The sequence below is a fragment of the Callionymus lyra genome, chromosome 9 (genome assembly GCF_982586985.1).
Source record: "Callionymus lyra chromosome 9, fCalLyr1.hap1.1, whole genome shotgun sequence".
NCBI classification, from domain to species: domain Eukaryota; kingdom Metazoa; phylum Chordata; class Actinopteri; order Syngnathiformes; family Callionymidae; genus Callionymus; species Callionymus lyra.
In genome coordinates, this window is record NC_141826.1 from 29,291,139 (window position 1) to 29,312,911 (window position 21,773).

General features: G+C 41.6%; 3 protein-coding genes across 12 annotated transcripts; 2 read left to right on the top strand and 1 right to left on the bottom strand.

The window, feature by feature from the left end:
• Nucleotides 1-718: 718 nt before the first annotated feature.
• On the bottom strand, nucleotides 719-14,715 carry septin6 (septin 6). 9 transcript variants are annotated; one of them, XR_015712828.1, is made up of 12 exons: nucleotides 14,620-14,715; nucleotides 9,800-9,914; nucleotides 8,912-9,107; nucleotides 8,652-8,838; nucleotides 6,262-6,423; nucleotides 5,755-5,851; nucleotides 4,346-4,514; nucleotides 4,158-4,290; nucleotides 3,907-4,097; nucleotides 3,662-3,817; nucleotides 2,378-2,731; nucleotides 719-2,200 (listed from the first exon to the last, which is right to left on the bottom strand). XR_015712828.1 is itself a non-coding variant. In XM_087799085.1 (11 exons), the coding sequence occupies exons 1-10, from the start codon at nucleotides 14,647-14,649 to the stop codon at nucleotides 3,703-3,705; spliced, it is 1,284 nt and encodes a 427-aa protein (XP_087655211.1). In that variant the 5' UTR covers nucleotides 14,650-14,714; the 3' UTR covers nucleotides 719-1,295; nucleotides 3,662-3,702. The 9 variants fall into 9 exon arrangements, 4 of the variants coding, with proteins under 4 accessions (XP_087655211.1, XP_087655209.1, XP_087655207.1 ...); XR_015712827.1 differs by having other exon boundaries at nucleotides 2,246-2,731; XR_015712826.1 differs by having other exon boundaries at nucleotides 2,235-2,731.
• A 716-nt stretch (nucleotides 14,716-15,431) lies between these two features.
• pttg1 (PTTG1 regulator of sister chromatid separation, securin) lies at nucleotides 15,432-16,822 on the top strand. 2 transcript variants are annotated; one of them, XM_087799087.1, is made up of 6 exons: nucleotides 15,432-15,489; nucleotides 15,853-15,945; nucleotides 16,033-16,136; nucleotides 16,196-16,274; nucleotides 16,338-16,487; nucleotides 16,697-16,822. In XM_087799087.1, exons 2-6 carry the CDS (start codon nucleotides 15,858-15,860, stop codon nucleotides 16,774-16,776), a joined length of 501 nt encoding a protein of 166 aa, XP_087655213.1. In that variant the 5' UTR covers nucleotides 15,432-15,489; nucleotides 15,853-15,857; the 3' UTR covers nucleotides 16,777-16,822. The 2 variants fall into 2 exon arrangements, with proteins under 2 accessions (XP_087655213.1, XP_087655214.1); XM_087799088.1 differs by lacking the exon at nucleotides 15,432-15,489 and adding an exon at nucleotides 15,542-15,597.
• A 103-nt stretch (nucleotides 16,823-16,925) lies between these two features.
• Nucleotides 16,926-18,001, top strand: sowahd (sosondowah ankyrin repeat domain family d). The gene is made up of 2 exons (XM_087799086.1): nucleotides 16,926-16,976; nucleotides 17,033-18,001. The coding sequence occupies exon 2, from the start codon at nucleotides 17,167-17,169 to the stop codon at nucleotides 17,746-17,748; it is 582 nt and encodes a 193-aa protein (XP_087655212.1). The 5' UTR covers nucleotides 16,926-16,976; nucleotides 17,033-17,166; the 3' UTR covers nucleotides 17,749-18,001.
• Nucleotides 18,002-21,773: the final 3,772 nt, after the last annotated feature.

The following is a 21,773-nucleotide window of genomic DNA, read 5'->3' on the forward strand; positions in this document are numbered from 1 at the left end:
TGTTTCCCTCTGGGGATGAATAAAGCTTTTCTATTTTCTATTCTATTCTATGATACACGCTGTCGAGGGCGTGCCTTTGAGCTGGGAGACAAGGTGTGGGTTTACTGTCCGGTCCGCAAAAAGGGAGTTTCCCCTAAGCTCCGCAGTCACTGGCAAGGACCGGGTGAAGTAATTGACCGCTTGTCTGAAGTGGTGTATCGGGTGCGGCTGCCAAACAGAAGACGCATGGTGGTACTGCACCAGGACAGACTTTCTCCATACTGTCCAGAGTCCTTCCCCAGCCGGTTGTGATGTTCCTGAAGACGGCACCTTGAGCCCCATGGACCCTTACTCTCTATCTACACCTGTCGCCGCCTAGACGGCCTACCCGACAGCATCGGCGACCTGGGAGGTTTAGAGACTTTGTGCTAGATGTTGGGGTTGTCGGGGACGACTGACCCCTCAGGTGGGGGCTATGTAGCGACTGGTGCATTATGGGTCCTCAAGTTCGGCACCATGAGTGAGAGGTGTGGGAGAATTAGTCTCTCTCACCATGTTTTACATGTTACACAAGTACGGGTTCTGTTAATTAAAGTCACCTGTCTGGCAGTGTGGAAAAGACACCCTTGTTCTCTTTGCCTGACGCTCACTACAGTATTGAAGCTCAGACGAACACAGCTTCATGACTGAGGACCTCTAGTGGTGAGAAGAAGAAACAAACGAAAGTAAAACAAACGACAAAAGTTTGAAACTTGTTTTTATTGAAAATGTTCATGAACTTCAAGGAATTTAATGTTCGACAGGTTTTGACTAAAATGGCGACGGATACAAAAATGTTACTTCACACTCGGAGCATCATAAACACTTCAATACACAAAATATATCCTTATAAATTAAAGTTAAAAATGTCACGTTGAACGCAGGTCGATTATTTGGCAAAAGTCCAGAAAGTCAAACACGTTTGAAGGTCGAAGAAGAAACGAGAGTCAAAGGTCATGCAACAGAACAGACGTGAAGCAGGAAGAGGTCAAAGGTCACGTGACCTCCATGACTGACATATTGCTTCTCAATTATTGATTCATCACAGTTTTGGGGAAACAAAGGAAACACGAAGAAAAAGTTTGATGTTGAGTTTCTTCTGCAGGAACGAGTCGTGATCAGGAACCGACTATACATTAAGACTGAGCTTGAAGTTCTGGACTCGCCCGGATCAGAAGGTTCATGCAACACGTGAGAAGAATCAAAACAGTGAAGAAACCAGGAAGTAAAAGTTGCTCTTGAAGCGGAATCTTCGTCGGCGTCAGATTTAAAAGAAGCTACAGAGACAGAGAAGAGCAGCAGTTAGAGAAGCTTGTGAGGAAACATCTCACGTGACAACATCAAGTCCAGGCGCCTCTGACGGTACAGAGTACCCAGAGGAGACCACTGAGCTGAGCCAGAGGACAGAGCAGCTACTCAGTGCAGAGCCAGACGTTGCTGCGAAGAAAAGTGAATAAACAGACGAATGAGACGATCGAGGATCAATCGAGTCAGACGTTGATTTGAATCGAGTGAGATTTTCAACATTCTTCTGACGACACGTTTGAATATTTTACTTTGAAAGATGTTTGTTTCAAACCATCTAAAGTTACATTTCAGGTCAATTAAAAGAAATAAAACATGATTCAATCAAATCACTGTTGAATCTTCATTAAAGTTATTTTCGTCACAGAAAGTATTCGTTGATAAAGGAGTTAAAATGATTCATCGTTCGCTGGGAAAGAATCAAAGAAGTTAAAACATACGATCAACATTCAAACAACGATAAAAAGATCAAACGTGTTTATTTCATGTCGTTCTTCTGAACAAACTTCGACGAAGGACAAGAAAAGACGAACGAAGAACGAGAAACGACCAAAGAAAAGACGACAGAATTAAACGTCAGCTTTGATTCATAAACTGAAGTTTGACGTTTGCACTTAAATACAGTTTAGTCTCAAAAGTATCAAAATAATGATTCAGTTTTTAAATAACCGTCAATTCAAGGTTTCGTTTTAAACTTCTTTAAAGAATCGTTGAGTATTTACTGGAATATATTCAACTTTAAAAAGACTTGAAGACGATTTCAGCGTCAACAGGTGGAGACGATCAAGGCTCAGCTGACGAGGAGTAGTTTTACTTTATTGTACTTTATTTGACTTTAACTTTATTTTACTCTTAATTTACTTTACTTTTACTTTTACTTTACTTTTACTTTTACTTTACTTTTACTTTACTTTTACTTTACTTTTACTTTACTTTTACTTTACTTTTACTTTACTTTTACTTTACTTTTACTTTACTTTTACTTTACTTTTACTTTACTTTTACTTTACTTTTACTTTACTTTTACTTTACTTTTACTTTACTTTTACTTTACTTTTACTTTACTTTTACTTTACTTTTCATGTCAAAATGAGCCGTTTTTGTTTCTTGTCCACGTGTCTGATGTCGAAGCAGCTCAACTCATGCAGAGACAAACATGGACGGAAAAGAAACATTTCAAACTCAGCCAGACTATAGTGAGGGTCAGAGGGTGAGAGGGTGAGAGAGTGAGAGAGTGAGAGGGTGAGAGAGTGAGAGGGTGAGAGGGTGAGAGGGTGAGAGGGTGAGAGGGTGAGAGAGTGAGAGGGTGAGAGGGTGAGAGGGTGATGGGTGAGAGGGTGAGAGGGTGAGAGGATGATGTTGAGAGTCATTGACAGCAGGAGCCTCGAGGTTCTACAGGAATCCTTCTCTGAAATAAGAGACGTGATGATCAGAACAAACATGAGTTCAGAGGAAACGTGGTCATGTGATCAGAGGCTGGTCACATGACCACATGTCTCGGTCAACATGTGGTCATGTGATCAGAGGCTGGTCACATGATCACATGTCTCAGTCAACATGTGGTCATGTGATAAGAGGCTGGTCACATGATCACATGTCTCAGTCAACATGTGGTCATGTGATCAGAGGCTGGTCACATGACCACATGTCTCAGTCAACATGTGGTCATGTGATCAGAGGCTGGTCACATGACCACATGTCTCAGTCAACATGTGGTCATGTGATCAGAGGCTGGTCACATGACCACATGTCTCAGTCAACATGTGGTCATGTGATCAGAGGCTGGTCACATGATCACATGTCTCAGTCAACATGTGGTCATGTGATAAGAGGCTGGTCACATGATCACATGTCTCAGTCAACATGTGGTCATGTGATCAGAGGCTGGTCACATGACCACATGTCTCAGTCAACATGTGGTCATGTGATCAGAGGCTGGTCACATGACTGGGTGAGTCTCGACTCCTGAATCAAAGTCTTTGTGCTTCAAAGTCTGTCAAAAATAAACTGATAAAATAAATAAAATGAACTAAAAACATTAAATCTTCTCATTCCGAGTCTGAAGTGACTTATTTCTGCTGAACCTCACGAGTGATGAGTTTAAACTGATGATTATGACAAAACAAAAATCAAGATAAAGATAAGCCTTGGTAACCATCCCTGAGCTCATGGCTACACTGGAAAACAAACCCTATTTGACACATTTGGTCAAAAGAACATTTTATCTGCAGTAGATCCTCAGAGGAACTTATGTTTTGATCTTTTGAAGAAGAATAGAATGTGGTGAAGACGCTCGTGGACACGTCAGCTGGTGGTGTGATGATGAGGAGGATCTTACCACGTCAGTCTTCATGCAGCACATGCAGCGATGTTGGGAGTTTAACTGGAAGATATTACGGAGGAACATGAGGGAACACATGCACTCACAGGACAGTTAGGACTTGTATGCAGAGGAACTTGTCACGAGGAGACGAACGAATAAAAGACAACGTGACTGAGGAAGAGAAGATGAAGCGTCTCAGTGCAACCGTCCTGTCATCAGCACTCACACCCGACACCAGCCGCTCCTCAACAGATACTCACTTCTTCTTCTCCTTGTCGCGCTTCAGTGTGGTGGAGCCCCCTGCCTGCTGCGCCTGGTTCTGCAGCAGCTCGGCCGCCGTCTTCTTCTGCTTGAACATGTTGAGCTCGTCGTCCAGAGACTTCTTCTTGTCCTCCAGCTTCTTCTTCTCGTCCTGGTGGAGCTTCTTCAGGCGGTCAAACTTCTCGTGCAGCTGTGGAGAAGTTAAGAAGGTCAGGTCTGTGTCCGATGGAACGTATGGATTGTTCTTCACCTCCTTCTCTGCTTCCTTCAGCTCCGCCTCCTTCTCCTTCACTCTCTGGACAAACATCTGCCTCATTTCTTCCTCCTTCTTCTGCAGCTCACCCATGAACTCGTTCCTCTTGGCTTCGTACGTTTCTTGCAGACTAAGAGGAAACCTTGTTCAAACTCGAGCGTAAGAAGACATGGATGGTGGTCCACCTGAAGGGTTTGCTGTCGGGGTCCGTGTCTTTGAAGCCCATCTCCTCCAGCTTGCAGCGCCGGTACAGCTCGTAGTGGCGAGTGTGAGTCTGTTCCCGAAGATCCTCCATGTTCACCCGGATCAGCATCTCTCTCAGTTTGACGAAGTCACAGTGATTCTCGTTTTCCACTGAGAAGCAGGAGAAGCACGAGATGCTTGAACGTTCACGGTCTCAATGTTATCTTTATATACATTATAAAGCTGGAACTGAACTGATGCAAATGTTCTCTTTGCAGAAGAACGACTCATCGAATAACGTTTAGATGAAGCTTCATTCAACAGATTAGTATCAAACAAGAACTAGAAGTTACAAGTGATGAGGAGAATCAGATGAAAGTAAGACATCAGTCAAGTACGTGTTATCAAAGCTAGGATGCATTTATGTTGTTGTGGTTGTTGTTGTTGTTGTTGTGTTCTAGACGACACATTGTAAACATGTCAGAGATCAAAGTGTCTTCATAAGTCAAAGAATTAACTGTTCAACCAGCAGAAGACAAAAAACCTTCATGTCCACTGGCCTCAATTTGGTGCAGATGCTTGACTGAGCCATTTGCTTCCACACACACACACACACACACAGCATGTGACAGCATGTGAGCGCACACACACACACACACACACACAGTATTTGATCAACACAATGTCAGATGAACCTCGAGGCTACACATGAGTTCGTTCACTCAGTTGATGCATTTTGGCCAGAACCCAGGAAACCACTTCTTCTGTGTCGATGTTGTCATGAAATGATTTGGACCTAAAAGAACATTTACTTCCATTTTCATTATCATTTAATACTTAAAGGGTTGTTTGTTGTATTAATGTGTTGTGTTCTAATGTAACATCTACACTCATTAACCATCAGTGAAGACCTCAGTCAACCTGAAGGATCTGAACCACCTGAAGGTTCATCTCAATGATAATCTCGTTCAATTCAACAACAAATGTTTGAAAAGCTCATGAATCCTCGTAAGATGTTAACATTATTGACACGTTTCATCTTTAACAACCGAAAACACAGGAAGACCTTGAAGGAAAAACGTTTGTCGTAAAAAAGTCTTCAATTTGATACAAAACAGAATTTTGATTCTACTCTGGAAAATAAGTTTCACTTCCACAGCGATCAATATTGAAGAATCAATATTATAGAATAATGGCAACGATCACTCGATCGATTCAACGAGAGTCAATAGAATCTGCTTCTATACGCCGTGATCTCGACACGACTCGTTCACAGCAGCGGCAGAAGAAACGATCGACAGGTTTGATCAACTGATGAAACACACTTATGTAACTTCACAATGTAACTGCTGCACAAACATCAGGGAGTAACGACGGCTTCCTTTCCCCGGACAGGAAGTGAGCGACTCACCCTGCACGGTCCCCCAGGGGTACTGTCGCGCCTTCACCATCTTGTTCCCGATCATCACCTCCTCGGTGCTGCCCACCACCGCGAACGGCAAATGACTCTGAGAAGAAAGAAGGAACGTCAACTTGTGCTTTTCATCACCAGCTCCAGCATCATCGTCCTTTTTTCTACCTCGTTTCCTCACATATATCATGAGCCTTTTCTCTCGTGTCGGAATGTGTTTTAAACAACAAACATGTGGGCGACGGTTAAGAGACGAGCTCAGAGTGAGACTCATTTGTGTTCTTTCACACACAGTCCACTTCCTGCTCTACGAGCAGAAGAATTGTGTTGCAGTGAATGAACTGATCCCCGTGTCGCCCGTCGCTGATCCTCAACCATTGATAGAAGAACCATCAGCATCACCACGAAGCTACACATTATAATGTGGACACATTCGTTTGAAAAACACTTCTTTTCGGGAGGAGCGAGTGACGGATGTTTGGAAAATAAACTAGAAAAAGTTCTTACATTCATGGTGGAGTTGATTTCTGCCACAGATTCGTCGTCTGTGGGGAACTGGTAGATCTGGACGCCGTTGCTCACGAGCTCGCTGGTGATCTTGATCTTGAACTTGGCGAGCTCGCTCTTGGAGATGGCGTCGGACTTGGCAATGATGGGAATGATGTTGACCTGTGGAAACACAACCATGTGGACTTTAGTTCACACCAACAAACAGTACACAACATTTCAAAAGACACAAACATACAACTCACCATTATTTGAATAAAAACACACATTAAGCACTTTGGACACAAAGCTACTCGTAAAAAAAAAAAATCAATTAAGTTAGAAAACGGTTTGTTTCATCACCAATGAATTTAGTTTAGTTTTCTTTACGTGTATAATTTCTAGATTTTTGGTCCAAATGTAACCCAAATTAATGATGAGCAATTATTATTTGAATGAAAACATTGTTTGCAAAAACCAGTTTGAAATTAAACTTGTTCGTGATCGTCTTGACTGTCATTAAAGTGAAATAAAAAGTATATTCTACACTTGTTTAGTTTAAGATTTAGTGAATTAACTTGATTCCTACATTGTCTACCTTACCGTATCATAGGGTGAGAGGCAGGGGACACCCTGGACAGGACACCAGTCTGTCGCAGGGCACACACAAAGACAGACAACCATTCACACAAACACAATCATACCTATGACAATTTTCCAGAGTTATTAACCACTGGCTCTTAACTTGATTCCATGACATAAATTCAATAGTTTTCATTTCAAACATTTTACACACAAGATCTAAATGTATGTTTGATTATGTATTTAATCATAGAAGAAGTAAATAATGATTCACTGGCCGATCATAAAAACTGGTGCATCTCACACACACACACGTACACACACACACACACACACATGTACACACACACACACACACACACACACGATGACACATTCTTGAGCAGAGATAAAAATAGCAGCAGCCTCCACATCCTGCTCCAGATCACAAATGTTCTCATTGCACCTTCAACACAAACTCCACTGAGCTGTGTGTAGAATCCAAGGACAAGACAAACAGGAAGTCCTATCGGGCCTAAACTAACCCAAACTAATAAAAGCACGTCTTCATCGAGAGCCTCTTACATGAACAGCAGGGGGTCTCGTGCAGACACAGCTTTGCTCAATCCCACAGATCTGCTCCTCAGTGGAGAATCCAGACAACAACGGTTCTTCTGCTCCGACACGTCAAGAAGTTGATAGAGTTGTGAGGACAACACATGAGCGACACACACACACACACACACACCACAGTGACCAGACGTGAGCAGCTCCTGAGTCTGACGAGGCGTCGCCACACAAACCAGTCTCTGCTCTCACATCCAACTTAATCCTTCATTAGTTAAGTGGTGAAGAGAGGCTGACGACACAAACACGTCGATGATAAAAGTGTTCCACAGTCACAGCTGTAGTTACAGAACATGTTGATCAACATCATACAGATGGACCTTAAAGATGCTCTGACGGTTCATTACATTAGCAATCCATCGATGAGTAACTTTGTTTCTCAACGTCGTCTCTGGATTAAATGTTTATTATTAATGTGATGAATTGACTCGTGTTGAAAATGTGGTTAAATATTCATGTTGGATTGTCGACATCGTGGATCTACACCAGCCTCGTTATAACAAATAACACTGAAAACTATTTCCATGAAGCTCAGAACAACAAACACATTGTTATTGAAATTTTTCCTCACGAGACTATGAAAAATGTTTTGTTCTGAAGCAGATTCCTCGAACATAATAACATTTTATGAATTTTAGGGAGGATCTTATCAATCTATCTATCCTTCCATCCATCCTTCCGTCTATCCTTCCATCCATCCATCCATCCATCCTTCCGTCTATCCTTCCATCCATCTATTCATCTTCTGAACCAGAGCCTGGGGCCACATGTGACCCTTGAACTCATTAAATTGGCCCTCATTTTTGAGAAAAAAACTGATTTAATTTTGTACTTTGCTATTCATGACTAGTTCAACTCTTAATATCATTTGATTAGTAACATAATATTGGATTATCAAACTGAATTATTCACCTTTTAATAACATTGTTGTCCATTAACCTGCTGTGACCATCGTTCTTGCAGGACATGTTTGAAGCAAATGTTTAGAAAATGACAGAAATATTGTTTTTATGTCATGGAATAATTGATCTTAGAACCGTAACTTTCAACATCTGAATCTTTTTTGTCTTAAAATGTGTAAACAAAGCTCCTGACTTAACAACGTCTCATTTGACATCAACAATCACTGCGTCTCCCTCGAAACCTTCTTTCTTCCAAACCAGACGCAGCTTTTCTTAAACATCCAGAGACCAGCGAGTCGTCCATGATGATGGTGTTCCTACCTTGCTATCAAGCTTCTTCATGGTCACCAGGTCCAGGGACTTGAGAGAGTGTCCTGTGGGAGCGATGAAGTAGAGGCAGGCGTGGATGCGCGTGTCGTGGTAGCTGTGCAGCGTACGCTTGATCTTCAGCTCCTCCTGGAGATACGCTTCGAACTGAGCGTCGATGAACTCCACGATGGATTTGTAGCTGTGATGTTGGTGAAGAAAACATGTTTCAAACATGCTTCAGGTGTGGCTGTCAATCATTCTGAAGGGCGTACCTGTCTTCCTTGTTGATCTGATCTCCGAAGCCCACGGTGTTGACGACGGTCAGCTTGAGACGCACGTTGCTCTCCTGGAGCTCGTAGGTGTTGGACTTTAGCGTGACGCCGGGCTGGTTGTGCTGCGTGGGTTCGCCCTCGAACTTTGTGTTGAACAGAGTGTCCATCAGAGTGGACTTGCCTAGACCCGTCTCACCTGCACCGGAGAACACTTGTTACCTGGGACTCGTGTTTCTGTGACACCTTTTCTCAACGAGACATTTGTCTCAATGTTGACGTCGACCGGCGAGAAGAATTCATTTTCTTTAGTGACTCTTAAGACACTTTCGTGAACTTTTTCAATCCGACAAAAACAACTTCTTCAACTTGTAACCAATAAACGTTCACCATTAAACAAAAGTACGTTATTATAATCCATCAGAACCATCTTTTGTTTACTTCTGATTGATCAAGTAGTGATGGGTTTAGTATAACAAGGTTACAGTAGAGACTTTATGAATCCCTGAGGATGTTAACGACTGAGTCGTGAACCATTTTCATTCTTGAAATGGTTTTACAAAGACCTTCTATTTTTATTCTTTAACCAACATTAAACACCAGCCTTCCAGCATCTCCTTCTACATGTTTGCACACGAACCCTCCGACCACGTCAAGACGTTTACGAAGAGTGAGAGAAACAAAGAAACATGGAAGGTGGAAGAAGGTCTGATGTTTTATTAATCGTTCAATAGTTAGTAATAAGTGAGTGAAGCAGTTAAACACGAGCAGAGACATTAGTTCTGATCTACATACCAACAGGTCAAGAGTATGTTTTCATGTAGGTGTGTGTAGGTGTGTGTGTGTGTGTGTGTGTGTGTGTGTGTGTCAGCTAGAATACGACAAACTCACCCACACACAGTATGTTGAAGCAGAAGCCATGATTGACAGACTTGTTGACCAGCTGGTCAGGCATGCTGTCGAAGCCGACATGTCCGGCGAGAGGAACAGCTCGAGCTCCTTCTCCCTGAACATCAGACACAAGACGTCACTGGTTCAACCTCAACATGGAGCATCAACACCATCATAGTCATCAGTTCATGAACACAAACCTTTAATGATCTATTCAGTTTCTAACTCGGACTCCTTTAATGGTTTGAGTCCATGAAGGTCCGTCACAACCGTTTACATTTATCAAGAAGAAAATAAGAATCAACTTTAAGAGGTAAAAATCAAAAAGTTATATCCAATATTCAGAAAAAATATGTTGAAAATAACATTAAATTGACTCTGGGTTGTTCAGTGGAAACACTTGAAGTACGTCGTAAACACTTGTTCTCACCATCACTCGCTCAAAACCACAACCACAGACACAAAGTTAGAGTCGAAGTCAATAAATAATATTCAAGCAGGAACAGAAGAGAAGCTTTGAAAAGATAAAGATGAGACAAAAACGTTCAGTTTTTACGTTGAGCCGAACTTCAGTGGAAAATGATAAAGACATGTCGAGAGATAAAGAGATTCTTAACCTTTCACACTAGAGTTTAATGTCAAAGTCAACCTGATGACATCATCCTCAGCGTTTATGTTGAATTGATTCTACAGTGAAGCGACTTGTTCAACTGTTCATGAGACTCATTGATTCTTCATCTCATGGATATTCTGGGATGTTTAAACTTGTCAGGAACGTCTTACAAAGATGTAACAATAGAGACTTTTACAGTGGAGGAGAGTCATGTGACACGTTACACATTTAACCCATGAAGTTACGCCTTTCATTTCACTGCTGCGAGTCTGGATCGCTGCAAACATCTCAACATCTGAGTCATTGTCACACACGGAGCGAGATGAAGGATTGAAACGAGGCTCGTCCACAGAAAGTGCTTCTCTTGGAGAGCGAGTGTAAAGGCTGGTGTGGAGGCGTCAGCGTCAGGCCAGCGTCTCCACACCACGAGGTGTAGAAAGAGGAATTTTGATTATACAGCAGAGAAATCCTCGCAGCCAACAGAGCATTCTGTGGCTTCAGAGCCGCAGCTTTGAGGGGAAAACATTCCTTCTGAGTGTCCAAAATAAGCGAGATGGACCAGGACACTTGTCAAGTGTTTGAACAGTTGAAATGGGATTGAAACAGCTGTTGAGTGTTTGCTCAACGGCACGTCTGTCTTACAAACGGCTTTTGTGCTTTTGCTGCAAGTGTGACATTCCTGACTTCAGTGCAATGTTCAGCACAGATGTTCCTCAAGTGTCTCGTCTTCTACCAACAGAGAGTCAGTGGTCGAGACATTGTTCTCCTGAGAGGAGCCTCATCCTGAGGATCATCTGCTGCCCTCGTGACGACAAGAGTTCAACTGTATCTCGAGCGAAGTCACTGAAGAATCTCGCTGCAGAACATAATGACGCGTCAACATACAAGAATCATCTCCATCTTTTCAGTCACACCTGAGACCCTTCAGGGATCCATGGGTCAGGACCAGGTGGGTTCAGCTGCTCAAACATTCAGACTTTAACTCGTACGTTTGTTCATCAGTGACATATTTATACTCGTCCATTACTATCCACTTAACTACATAGTTGACATCTTATCTAATAGAATAATAAACTTTAAAGTTTGATTAAATCTCAACACATGTAGTAGTAGTTATGCATCTTCTTCAGTATTGTAGTATGTAGTATAGTAGTTATGCATCTTCTTCAGTATTGTAGTATGTAGTATAGTAGTTATGCATCTTCTTCTGTAGTATTGTAGTATGTAGTATAGTAGTTATGCATCTTCTTCTGTAGTATTGTAGTATGTAGTATAGTAGTTATGCATCTTCTTCTGTAGTATTGTAGTATGTAGTATAGTAGTTATGCATCTTCTTCTGTAGTATTGTAGTATGTAGTATAGTAGTTATGCATCTTCTTCTGTAGTATTGTAGTATGTAGTATAGTAGTTATGCATCTTCTTCTGTAGTATTGTAGTATGTAGTATAGTAGTTATGCATCTTCTTCTGTAGTATTGTAGTATGTAGTATAGTAGTTATGCATCTTCTTCTGTAGTATTGTAGTATGTAGTATAGTAGTTATGCATCTTCTTCTGTAGTATTGTAGTATGTAGTATAGTAGTTATGCATCTTCTTCTGTAGTATTGTAGTATGTAGTATAGTAGTTATGCATCTTCTTCTGTAGTATTGTAGTATGTAGTATAGTAGTTATGCATCTTCTTCTGTAGTATTGTAGTATGTAGTATAGTAGTTATGCATCTTCTTCTGTAGTATTGTAGTATGTAGTATAGTAGTTATGCATCTTCTTCTGTAGTATTGTAGTATGTAGTATAGTAGTTATGCATCTTCTTCTGTAGTATTGTAGTATGTAGTATAGTAGTTATGCATCTTCTTCTCCAAGATCCAGGAACTTGATACATTACTTTGTAAAGTTGCTCTGAAATCTGGATGAACGAGAGGTTACGAGAGTCCATTATGACCTAATAATGGCTTCACTCCTCCAGCTGTAATCATGCTTTGTTTATACAGTCCCTTGGAAGTGGAGACTATTGAGGACACGCGGTGACAAATCTCCATGCTTGACCAATCACAGCAGAGTTGGTGTGGTTATGGTCAACAAGTTTTCATCTCCAGAAAAACCAAGTGTTTTCAGTGGGCGGAGCTTAACACACACTGATGATACAATAGAGTCACACATCACAACAACACACACACACTGATGATACAATAGAGTCACACACCACAACAACACACACAATGATGATACAATAGAGTCACACATCACAACAACACACACACAAACACTGATGATACAATAGAGTCACACATCACAACAACACACACACTGATGATACAATAGAGTCACACATCAGAACAACACACACAAACACGGATGATACAATAGAGTCACACATCACAACAACACACACAAACACTGATGATACAATAGAGTCACACATCACAACAACACACACACTGATTATACAATAGAGTCACACACCACAACAACACACACAAACACTGATGATACAATAGAGTCACACATCACAACAACACAAACACACTGATGATACAATAGAGTCACACATCACAACAACACACACAAACACTGATGATACAATAGAGTCACACATCACAACAACACACACAAACACTGATGATACAATAGAGTCACACATCACACCGACACACACACACTGGTGATACAATAGAGTCACACATCACAACAACACAAACACACTGATGATACAATAGAGTCACACATCACAACAACACACACAAACACTGATGATACAATAGAGTCACACATCACAACAACACACACACACTGATGATACAATAGAGTCACACATCACAACAATACACACACTCTGATGATACAATAGAGTCACACACCACAACAGCACACACTGAAGATACAATAGAGTCACACACCACAACAACACACACTGATGATACAATAGAGTCACACATCACAACAACACACACTGATGATACAATAGAGTCGCTCATCACAACAACACACACTGATGATACAATAGAGTCGCACATCACAACAACACACACTAATGATACAATAGAGTCACACATCACAACAACACACACACTGATGATACAATAGAGTCACACATCACAACAACACACACACTGGTGATACAATAGAGTCACACATCACAACAACACACACTGATGATACAATAGAGTCACACACACACACTGGTGATATAATAGAGTCACATATCATAACAACACACACACACACACACTGGTGATACAATAGAGTCACATATCATAACAACACACACACTGGTGATACAATAGAGTCACATATCGTAACAACACACACACAAACACACACACACACAGGTGATACAATAGAGTCACATATCATAACAACACACACACACACACACACAGGTGATACAATAGAGTCACATATCATAACAACACACACACACACACGCACACACTGATGATACAATTCCTGGAGTTACAGGAATTCATTGTTATTTTGAGTCTTAATACATTATTAAGACACGTTTCCTTCCATGTACACGTCAGACATGCCAAGGTCAGAATTATCAGACTTGAACAATATGAAACGTAACGGAAATGAAATCATGACGGAAATAAATATTATAACAGAAATAAACGGAATAACGGAAATAAAGAATTTAACAGAAATAAACGACATAACGGAAATAAAGAATTTAACAGAAATAAACGATATAACGGAAATAAGCTTCATAACGGATATGAACAATATAACGGAAATAAAGATTATAACGGAAATGAACATCGTCGAGTGAAACAACTGGTTTTAAATAAATGGTTGAACTCATGAACTGAACATGATCCAGTTAAAGAAAGATTAATAGAGAACAAAGATAATAAACGGTTTATATTTGCTATTATTACCATCATGATGGTTAATAACGTTTGTCCATCTTTCCAGGAACCATTGATAAGACGAGACTAGATGATATGTTCGTGTTATTATACTTGTCTCAGATGATAAAACATCTTTGGTTCAAACATATATTTAGTTCTATATTTAATTCTATATTCTATCGTGTTTAAATCAAAGATGTTCGTGTTCACGTCTAAAAAGCGGGAGTTGACGAGCAAACAGATGAACGTGAAACACACACGCGACTCCCGTGTTTCTAATCGAGCTGCTGAGAAGGTTAGCGAGCAGAAGAAGAAGCTTCTGGAACCAGAAGAACCAGAAGAACCAGAAGAACTCACCGCCTGCCTCGCGATCTCAGTGGACGCCATGTCTGTGCGGAGGAACCTTTGACGAGGAGGAACCTTTGACGAGGAGGAACCTTTGAGCTGCTGCGATGGTTCCGCTCGGGTCGTACCACTGCAGGAGACACATGAACCAGATCATGTTCGTCACTGAGTTGTATATTAACTGATCCATCTTGATCAGATAAATACATTTATGCTTTTTAAATCCTTATAATTATGGGAATCTCTGTTTAATATTCATGGACTTTTTTACCTGCGACCCCCATTAATAGACTCGCCCAGTTGATGGACGCGTTCAAACAGTGATTTTATTAAATAAATAAATAATGTTTAGTCAATGATTTAATATCATCAAATCTAAACTACTTTTTTCATTATATTTGTGGATCGCATTAATTAATTCTAGCGTACCCTAAAAGTACCAACAATGAATTCCTGCAGATAAAGTAAATTACGTAGATTATTTTTTTTGCTTGACAGTTTTATTTTAATATAGATCTAATATTTCCATCAATATTTGTTGCAATTTACTAAATCTTAAGGTCAAGGTTTTGAGCAACTCTTTCGATTACGGAAGTAGAAGCGTACATCCGCACATTATAAATATTTTAATATTTAATTAATATTTAACATTTTATTATTTTACAATAAATACATATATATATGTGTGTGGGTTTAAGATCGTGTTCTTATGCGATTATGTGTCAATTAAAGTTCAATTTTGTGTTAAAAATAAAAAACCTAAGCCACGCCCCCTCATTAACGTCGGGATACGCTGACCAATAGGACGCGAGCATGTATTTTAAAACCAACGGCGGCCATTTTCACAACAAACACAGAAGAAGGTTTTCAAGAGACGTTCAGGTAAAGTTGGACTTTTGAACATTTAAGCTCGTCTCGTTGTTGTACCTCCGTGTTCTTGTTAACTCATGTGTTGTAAAAGATGATCGTTGTTCGTAGATCTTCTCTCAGGTGAGAATAAATAAACGTTTCATTATATTCTGAGGCTTTCTTTCATCTTTGACGGTCACTGACGTCACGAAGCGTTTTATTGGCGTTAAAATGACGTTTAAATGTGCCTTTGAAGGAGCTTTGATGAAGCTGGCAGTAGAAGTCCGTGTTGATGATGTGAATAGATGTGAACGTTAGGTAGAACTTTATTGATCCTCAGGAGGTGTCCTTCGGGAAATTGTTTAGGTAACGTTTGTGTTTGTGTGTGTGTTGAAGAAACTATGGCGGACGTCTACACACACCAGGAGAACGCTGGTCTGAGTGTGTCCTCTGTGAAGATGCGACACCAGAGACTCCACTCTGCTCCAGGTAGAACGGTGTGACCTTCAGAAGATGAAGCAGATGTTCTAGTGATCTTGGATCAATGACCCTTGACCCCTCCTCACTCTCCTTCAGATGTGTTTCTGGCCAAGAAGGACCTGAAGTCTCCTCGTCCTCGTAAAGCTCTGCAGGTGATGAGCATCAACGCCTCCACTGCTGTGGTCCAGGAGAAGAAACAAGTGAGTCTGAAACGGACCTCCTTCAACTCGCCTCTGAAGATCCAAACGTTCTCCTGCAGGACGTGAAGGTGAAGACGCCACAGACGGCGGTGGAGGACTATCCAGACGTGGAGGCGTTTCATCCGTACGACCCCAGAGGTCAGAGGTCAACATGTTCTCGAACCTTCACTCGTCAAACAGCTGACGTTCTTTCTGCTCCAGACTTCCTGAAGTACGATGTTCCTGAAGACATGGTGTTCCTCGGAGATCTTCCTCTGGCGGGTCTGGCTGCTCGTCTGTCCGACCATCTGGATGAAGAACCTCTCGTCATTGAACCAGAACCGTCGCCTCTGAAGGTTCCATCTTACTCTGGTGACGTTGATTTATTTTGGCTCGATGTAAAGATGTTTATCTTCACGTTGACTTGATCAACTGATTAACTACATCGTGTGACGTCTCTACACTCAACAGTTAAAACGATTGTTTTTGTACTTCCTGCGATGTCGTCGTTTGTCCACTAGAGGTCACTGGCGGCTGGTTCTGTTGAACATTTTAACGTGAATTCTGTTCGTTTCCTCCAGACATGGACTCTGAGCTGCAGGACTTCCTTCTGACCCTCGACGAGTTGACTCTGGATCCAGAACCTGTGACTGAATATTGATCTTTTATTTTCACTATTTTTAATAAAGTTTTAAGTCTCTTTGAAAGTTTGTCTTCAGCGCATGTTTGACAGTTGACGTCACGTGACTGGACCAGCCTCGTCACGTGACTCGACCAGCCTCTGTTTCATTTCCTCACGGGTCACATGAGCCTCAAGGTTCTGGTTCCGCTGGACTCGCGCGCACCTGGAGGACTGAGCAGGTTAATGATTCAGGTGAGTCGATGACGCGTGGACTCTGACCAGTGACGTCATGTAGGCTCGGGAGGACGGGACCAGATGCCAGGGACGCCCACAGACGAACACTGGACCCTGTTGTAGTCAGAACCAGACCCGACCCTCAACTCTGACCAGTGACGTCACAAGGCTCGAGCGCTCCCGGACCGGGTTCTGATGGAACACGCCTGGATGATGACGTCAGTGGACGGCAGCTGTGACGCCATCATGCACTTCCTGTCTTCAGACCCGGGACTGACGAGCAGACGGGACTTCATCAGCGGGTTCTCGGTCCTTCACTGGCTCGCCAAGAGTGGACGGGACGAGGTTCTGCTCAGAGTCCTGCAGCTCTGCCAGGACGCGGGGGTCCAGGTGAGCGTGGAGGGGCGGGGCAGCGGCGGGCTCACACCTCTGCACCTGGCCAGCATGCACGGCAGGTACTGCGTCATCAAGGTGCTCGTCGGAGCCTTCTCGGCCAACACTGACGTCATGGACTACAACGGGAAGCGGGCCTGGCAGTACCTGAGCCCGGAGGCCCCGCAGGAGATCAAGGAGCTGCTCGGTACCTGGGACGACCTGCACACGGCGGGAGGGGGAGGAGCTACAGGTGGAGGGGGAGGAGCTACAGGTGGAGACACCGGTGGGTCGGAGGTCGTGACCCCGCAGGAGGACGAAGCTCCTGAGATGACCTTTAACCGGACGAGACGAGCGGGAAGCTGGAGACCATCTTTGAAGAAGTTGATGAAGTCTTTGAGATGAACGAGGTTTGAAGGTCGATGAGTGATTGACTTTAACAGATCTGAGGAAACATGACTTATATGTGTTGATTATTAATATGTTTTCTATAACGTCCTCTCTGGTCTGACCGGAGGTGGGCGTGGTCACGTGTGACGTCATCCGCTCCATCTTGATGAAATGAGGAAGAATCTCATGTTTCGTTGATGTTGAAACTAAACTTGATGATCAGAGACTTTTACTGTTGAACTGAAATGAATCTATAAAGATGAGAATCCGACTCACAAAAGTACGACTTTGTCTCTTCTGTTAACACAACAAACGTGTGTATTTATGAAAGTTCACACTTGGTGCAGTGATGTGTGACTCTATTGTATCATCAGTGTGTGTGTTGTGACTATTGTATCATCAGTGTGCGTTGTTGTGATGTGTAACTCTATTGTATCATCAGTGTGCATGTGTTGTGATGTGTGACTCTATTGTATCATCAGTGTGTGTGTTGTGACTATTGTATCATCAGTGTGCGTTGTTGTGATGTGTAACTCTATTGTATCATCAGTGTGTGTGTGTTGTGTAATTCTATTGTATCATCAGTGTGCATGTGTTGTGATGTGTGACTCTATTGTATCATCAGTGTGTGTGTTGTGACTATTGTATCATCAGTGTGCATGTGTTGTGATGTGTAACTCTATTGTATCATCAGTGTGTGTGTGTTGTGTAACTCTATTGTATCATCAGTGTGCATGTGTTGTGATGTGTAACTCTATTGTATCATCAGTGTGCGTTGTTGTGATGTGTAACTCTATTGTATCATCAGTGTGTGTGTGTTGTGTAACTCTATTGTATCATCAGTGTGCATGTGTTGTGATGTGTGACTCTATTGTATCATCAGTGTGTGTGTTGTGACTATTGTATCATCAGTGTGCATGTGTTGTGATGTGTAACTCTATTGTATCATCAGTGTGTGTGTGTTGTGTAATTCTATTGTATCATCAGTGTGCATGTGTTGTGATGTGATGTGTGACTCTATTGTATCATCAGTGTGTGTGTTGTGACTATTGTATCATCAGTGTGCATGTGTTGTGATGTGTAACTCTATTGTATCATCAGTGTGTGTGTGTTGTGTAACTCTATTGTATCATCAGTGTGCATGTGTTGTGATGTGTAACTCTATTGTATCATCAGTGTGTGTGTGTTGTGTAACTCTATTGTATCATCAGTGTGCATGTGTTGTGATGTGTAACTCTATTGTATCATCAGTGTGCGTTGTTGTGATGTGTAACTCTATTGTATCATCAGTGTGTGTGTGTTGTGTAACTCTATTGTATCATCAGTGTGCATGTGTTGTGATGTGTAACTCTATTGTATCATCAGTGTGTGTGTGTTGTGTAACTCTATTGTATCATCAGTGTGCATGTGTTGTGATGTGTAACTCTATTGTATCATCAGTGTGTGTGTGTTGTGTAACTCTATTGTATCATCAGTGTGCATGTGTTGTGATGTGTAACTCTATTGTATCATCAGTGTGCGTTGTTGTGATGTGTAACTCTATTGTATCATCAGTGTGTGTGTGTTGTGTAACTCTATTGTATCATCAGTGTGCATGTGTTGTGATGTGTAACTCTATTGTATCATCAGTGTGTGTGTGTTGTGTAACTCTATTGTATCATCAGTGTGCATGTGTTGTGATGTGTAACTCTATTGTATCATCAGTGTGCGTTGTTGTGATGTGTAACTCTATTGTATCATCAGTGTGTGTGTTGTGATGTGTGACTCTGTTGTATCATCAGTGTGTGTTGTGTAACTCTATTGTATCATCAGTGTGTGTGACTCTATTGTATCATCAGTGTGTGTTGTTGTGGTGTGTGACTCTATTGTATCATCAGTTTGTGTGTGTTGTGATGTGTGACGCGATTGGATCATCAGTGTGTGTGTGTGTTGTGTGACTCTATTGTATCATCAGTGTGTGTGTTGTTGTGGTGTGTGCCTCTATTGTATCATATATGTGTGTGTGTTGTTGTGATGTGTGACTCTATTGTATCATCAGTGTGTGTGTTGTGTGACTCTATTGTATCATCAGTGTGTGTGTGTGTTGTTGTGATGTGTGACTCTATTGTATCATCAGTGTGTGTGTGTGTTGTTGTGATGTGTGACTCTATTGTATCATCAGTGTGTGTTGTTGTGGTCTGTGACTATTGTATCATCAGTGTGTGTGTGTGTTGTGATGTGTGACTCTATTGTATCATCAGTGTGTGTGTGTTATGTGTGACTCTATTGTATCATCAGTGTGTGTGTTGTTGTGATGTGTGACTCTATTGTATCATCAGTGTGTGTGTTGTTGTGGTGTGTGACTCTATTGTATCATCAGTGTGTGTGTGTTGTTGTGATGTGTAACTCTATTGTATCATCAGTATGTGTGTGTGACTCTTGTATCATCAGTGTGTGTTGTTGTGGTGTGTGACTCTATTGTATCATCAGTTTGTGTGTGTTGTTGTGATGTGTGACGCTATTGGATCATCAGTGTGTGTGTGTGTGTTGTGTGACTCTATTGTATCATCAGTGTGTGTGTTGTGTGACTCTATTGTATCATCAGTGTGTGTGTGTGATGTGTGACTCTATTGTATCATCAGTGTGTGTTGTTGTGATGTGTGACTCTATTGTATCATCAGTGTGTGTGTTGTTGTGGTCTGTGACTATTGTATCATCAGTGTGTGTGTGTGTGTTGTGATGTGTGACTCTATTGTATCATCAGTGTGTGTGTGTGTGTTGTTGTGATGTGTGACTCTATTGTATCATCAGTGTGTGTGTTGTTGTGGTGTGTGACTCTATTGTATCATCAGTGTGTGTGTGTTGTTGTGATGTGTGACTCTATTGTATCATCAGTGTATGTGTGTGTTGTGTAACTCTATTGTATCATCTGTGTGTGTGTGTTGTTGTGATGTGTGACTCTATTGTATCATCTGCGTGTGTGTGTTGTTGTGATGTGACTCTATTGTATCCTCAGTGTGTGTGTTGTTGTCATGTGTGACTCTATTGTATCATCAGTGTGTGTGTGTTGTTGTCATGTGTGACTCTATTGTATCATCGGTGTGTGTTGTTGTGATGTGTGACTCTATTGTATCATCAGTGTGTTGTTGTGATGTGTGACTCTATTGTATCATCAGTGTGTGTGTGTTGTCATGTGTGACTCTATTGTATCATCAGTGTGTGTGTTGTTGTGATGTGTGACTCTATTGTATCATCAGTGTGTGTTGTTGTGATGTGTGACTCTATTGTATCAGTGTGTTGTTGTGATGTGTGACTCTATTGTATCAGTGTGTTGTCATGTGACTATTGTATCAGCTGTATATATATATATATATATATATATAAATTTATTCTATAACTTAAAAATGAAAAAAAACACATTTCATGAATTAAGACATTTCAGATTTAGTTTTATTCCATTCATGACTCGTTAGGATTCACACTAATGATCTTATGTTGACCTTCTGACCCTTTTTTTTTGGATCAGAAAACCTGTAAATGTAATTAAGATCAAATAGAAGGTAAAGCGACTTTAACAAATGAATATAAACTAAATTACATTTTAATAAATATTCATGGATATTCTTGATCCAGAGAAGTCGATCTTGAACCGGTGGTTCTGGTCCATATGGACCAGGGTGAGGATCATCTACAATCCATCAAACCTGGAAGAAGCAGCCAATCACCTTCTCAGCAGGACGGATAATCTGCTGCAATGTTGCAGAGAACCACACAGTGATGGATCCACAAGTGAGAAACTGCATCATCCATGAGTTTAAATCCTCAATGACTCGTGAAGTTCATCTTGTGATCCATGAGACGTTAGTTCTCAGCTGAAGATCAACTCAATGTCGAGCAGAGCTGCTGAGGGTTGATGGTCTTCAAGTCCAGGGTTGGCCACCTCTGTTCAAGTCCACCTGTGTGTGGAGCTGCAGTCGATCCAGCTCGGATCTGTCCATCTTTGAGATCAAAGGGCATCGTCCAGTGAAGCAGCCGTTCAGGGTGAAGGTCACGGTCCTTCA

Coding starts and splice junctions, on each gene's coding strand:
- septin6 (XM_087799081.1), bottom strand. CDS start 14,649: ATGGCGTCCACTGAGATCGCGAGGCAGGCG. Junction 5,852..6,261: donor AAATCAACTCCACCATGAAT/GTAAGAACTTTT, acceptor CTTTCTTCTCAG/AGTCATTTGCCGTTCGCGGT. Junction 1,456..3,906: donor CGCGACAAGGAGAAGAAGAA/GTGAGTATCTGT, acceptor TTTTCTTCGCAG/CAACGTCTGGCTCTGCACTG.
- pttg1 (XM_087799087.1), top strand. CDS start 15,858: ATGGCGGACGTCTACACACACCAGGAGAACGCTGGTCTGAGTGTGTCC. Junction 15,946..16,032: donor GAGACTCCACTCTGCTCCAG/GTAGAACGGTGT, acceptor ACTCTCCTTCAG/ATGTGTTTCTGGCCAAGAAG. Junction 16,275..16,337: donor TCATCCGTACGACCCCAGAG/GTCAGAGGTCAA, acceptor TTTCTGCTCCAG/ACTTCCTGAAGTACGATGTT.
- sowahd (XM_087799086.1), top strand. CDS start 17,167: ATGGAACACGCCTGGATGATGACGTCAGTGGACGGCAGCTGTGACGCC.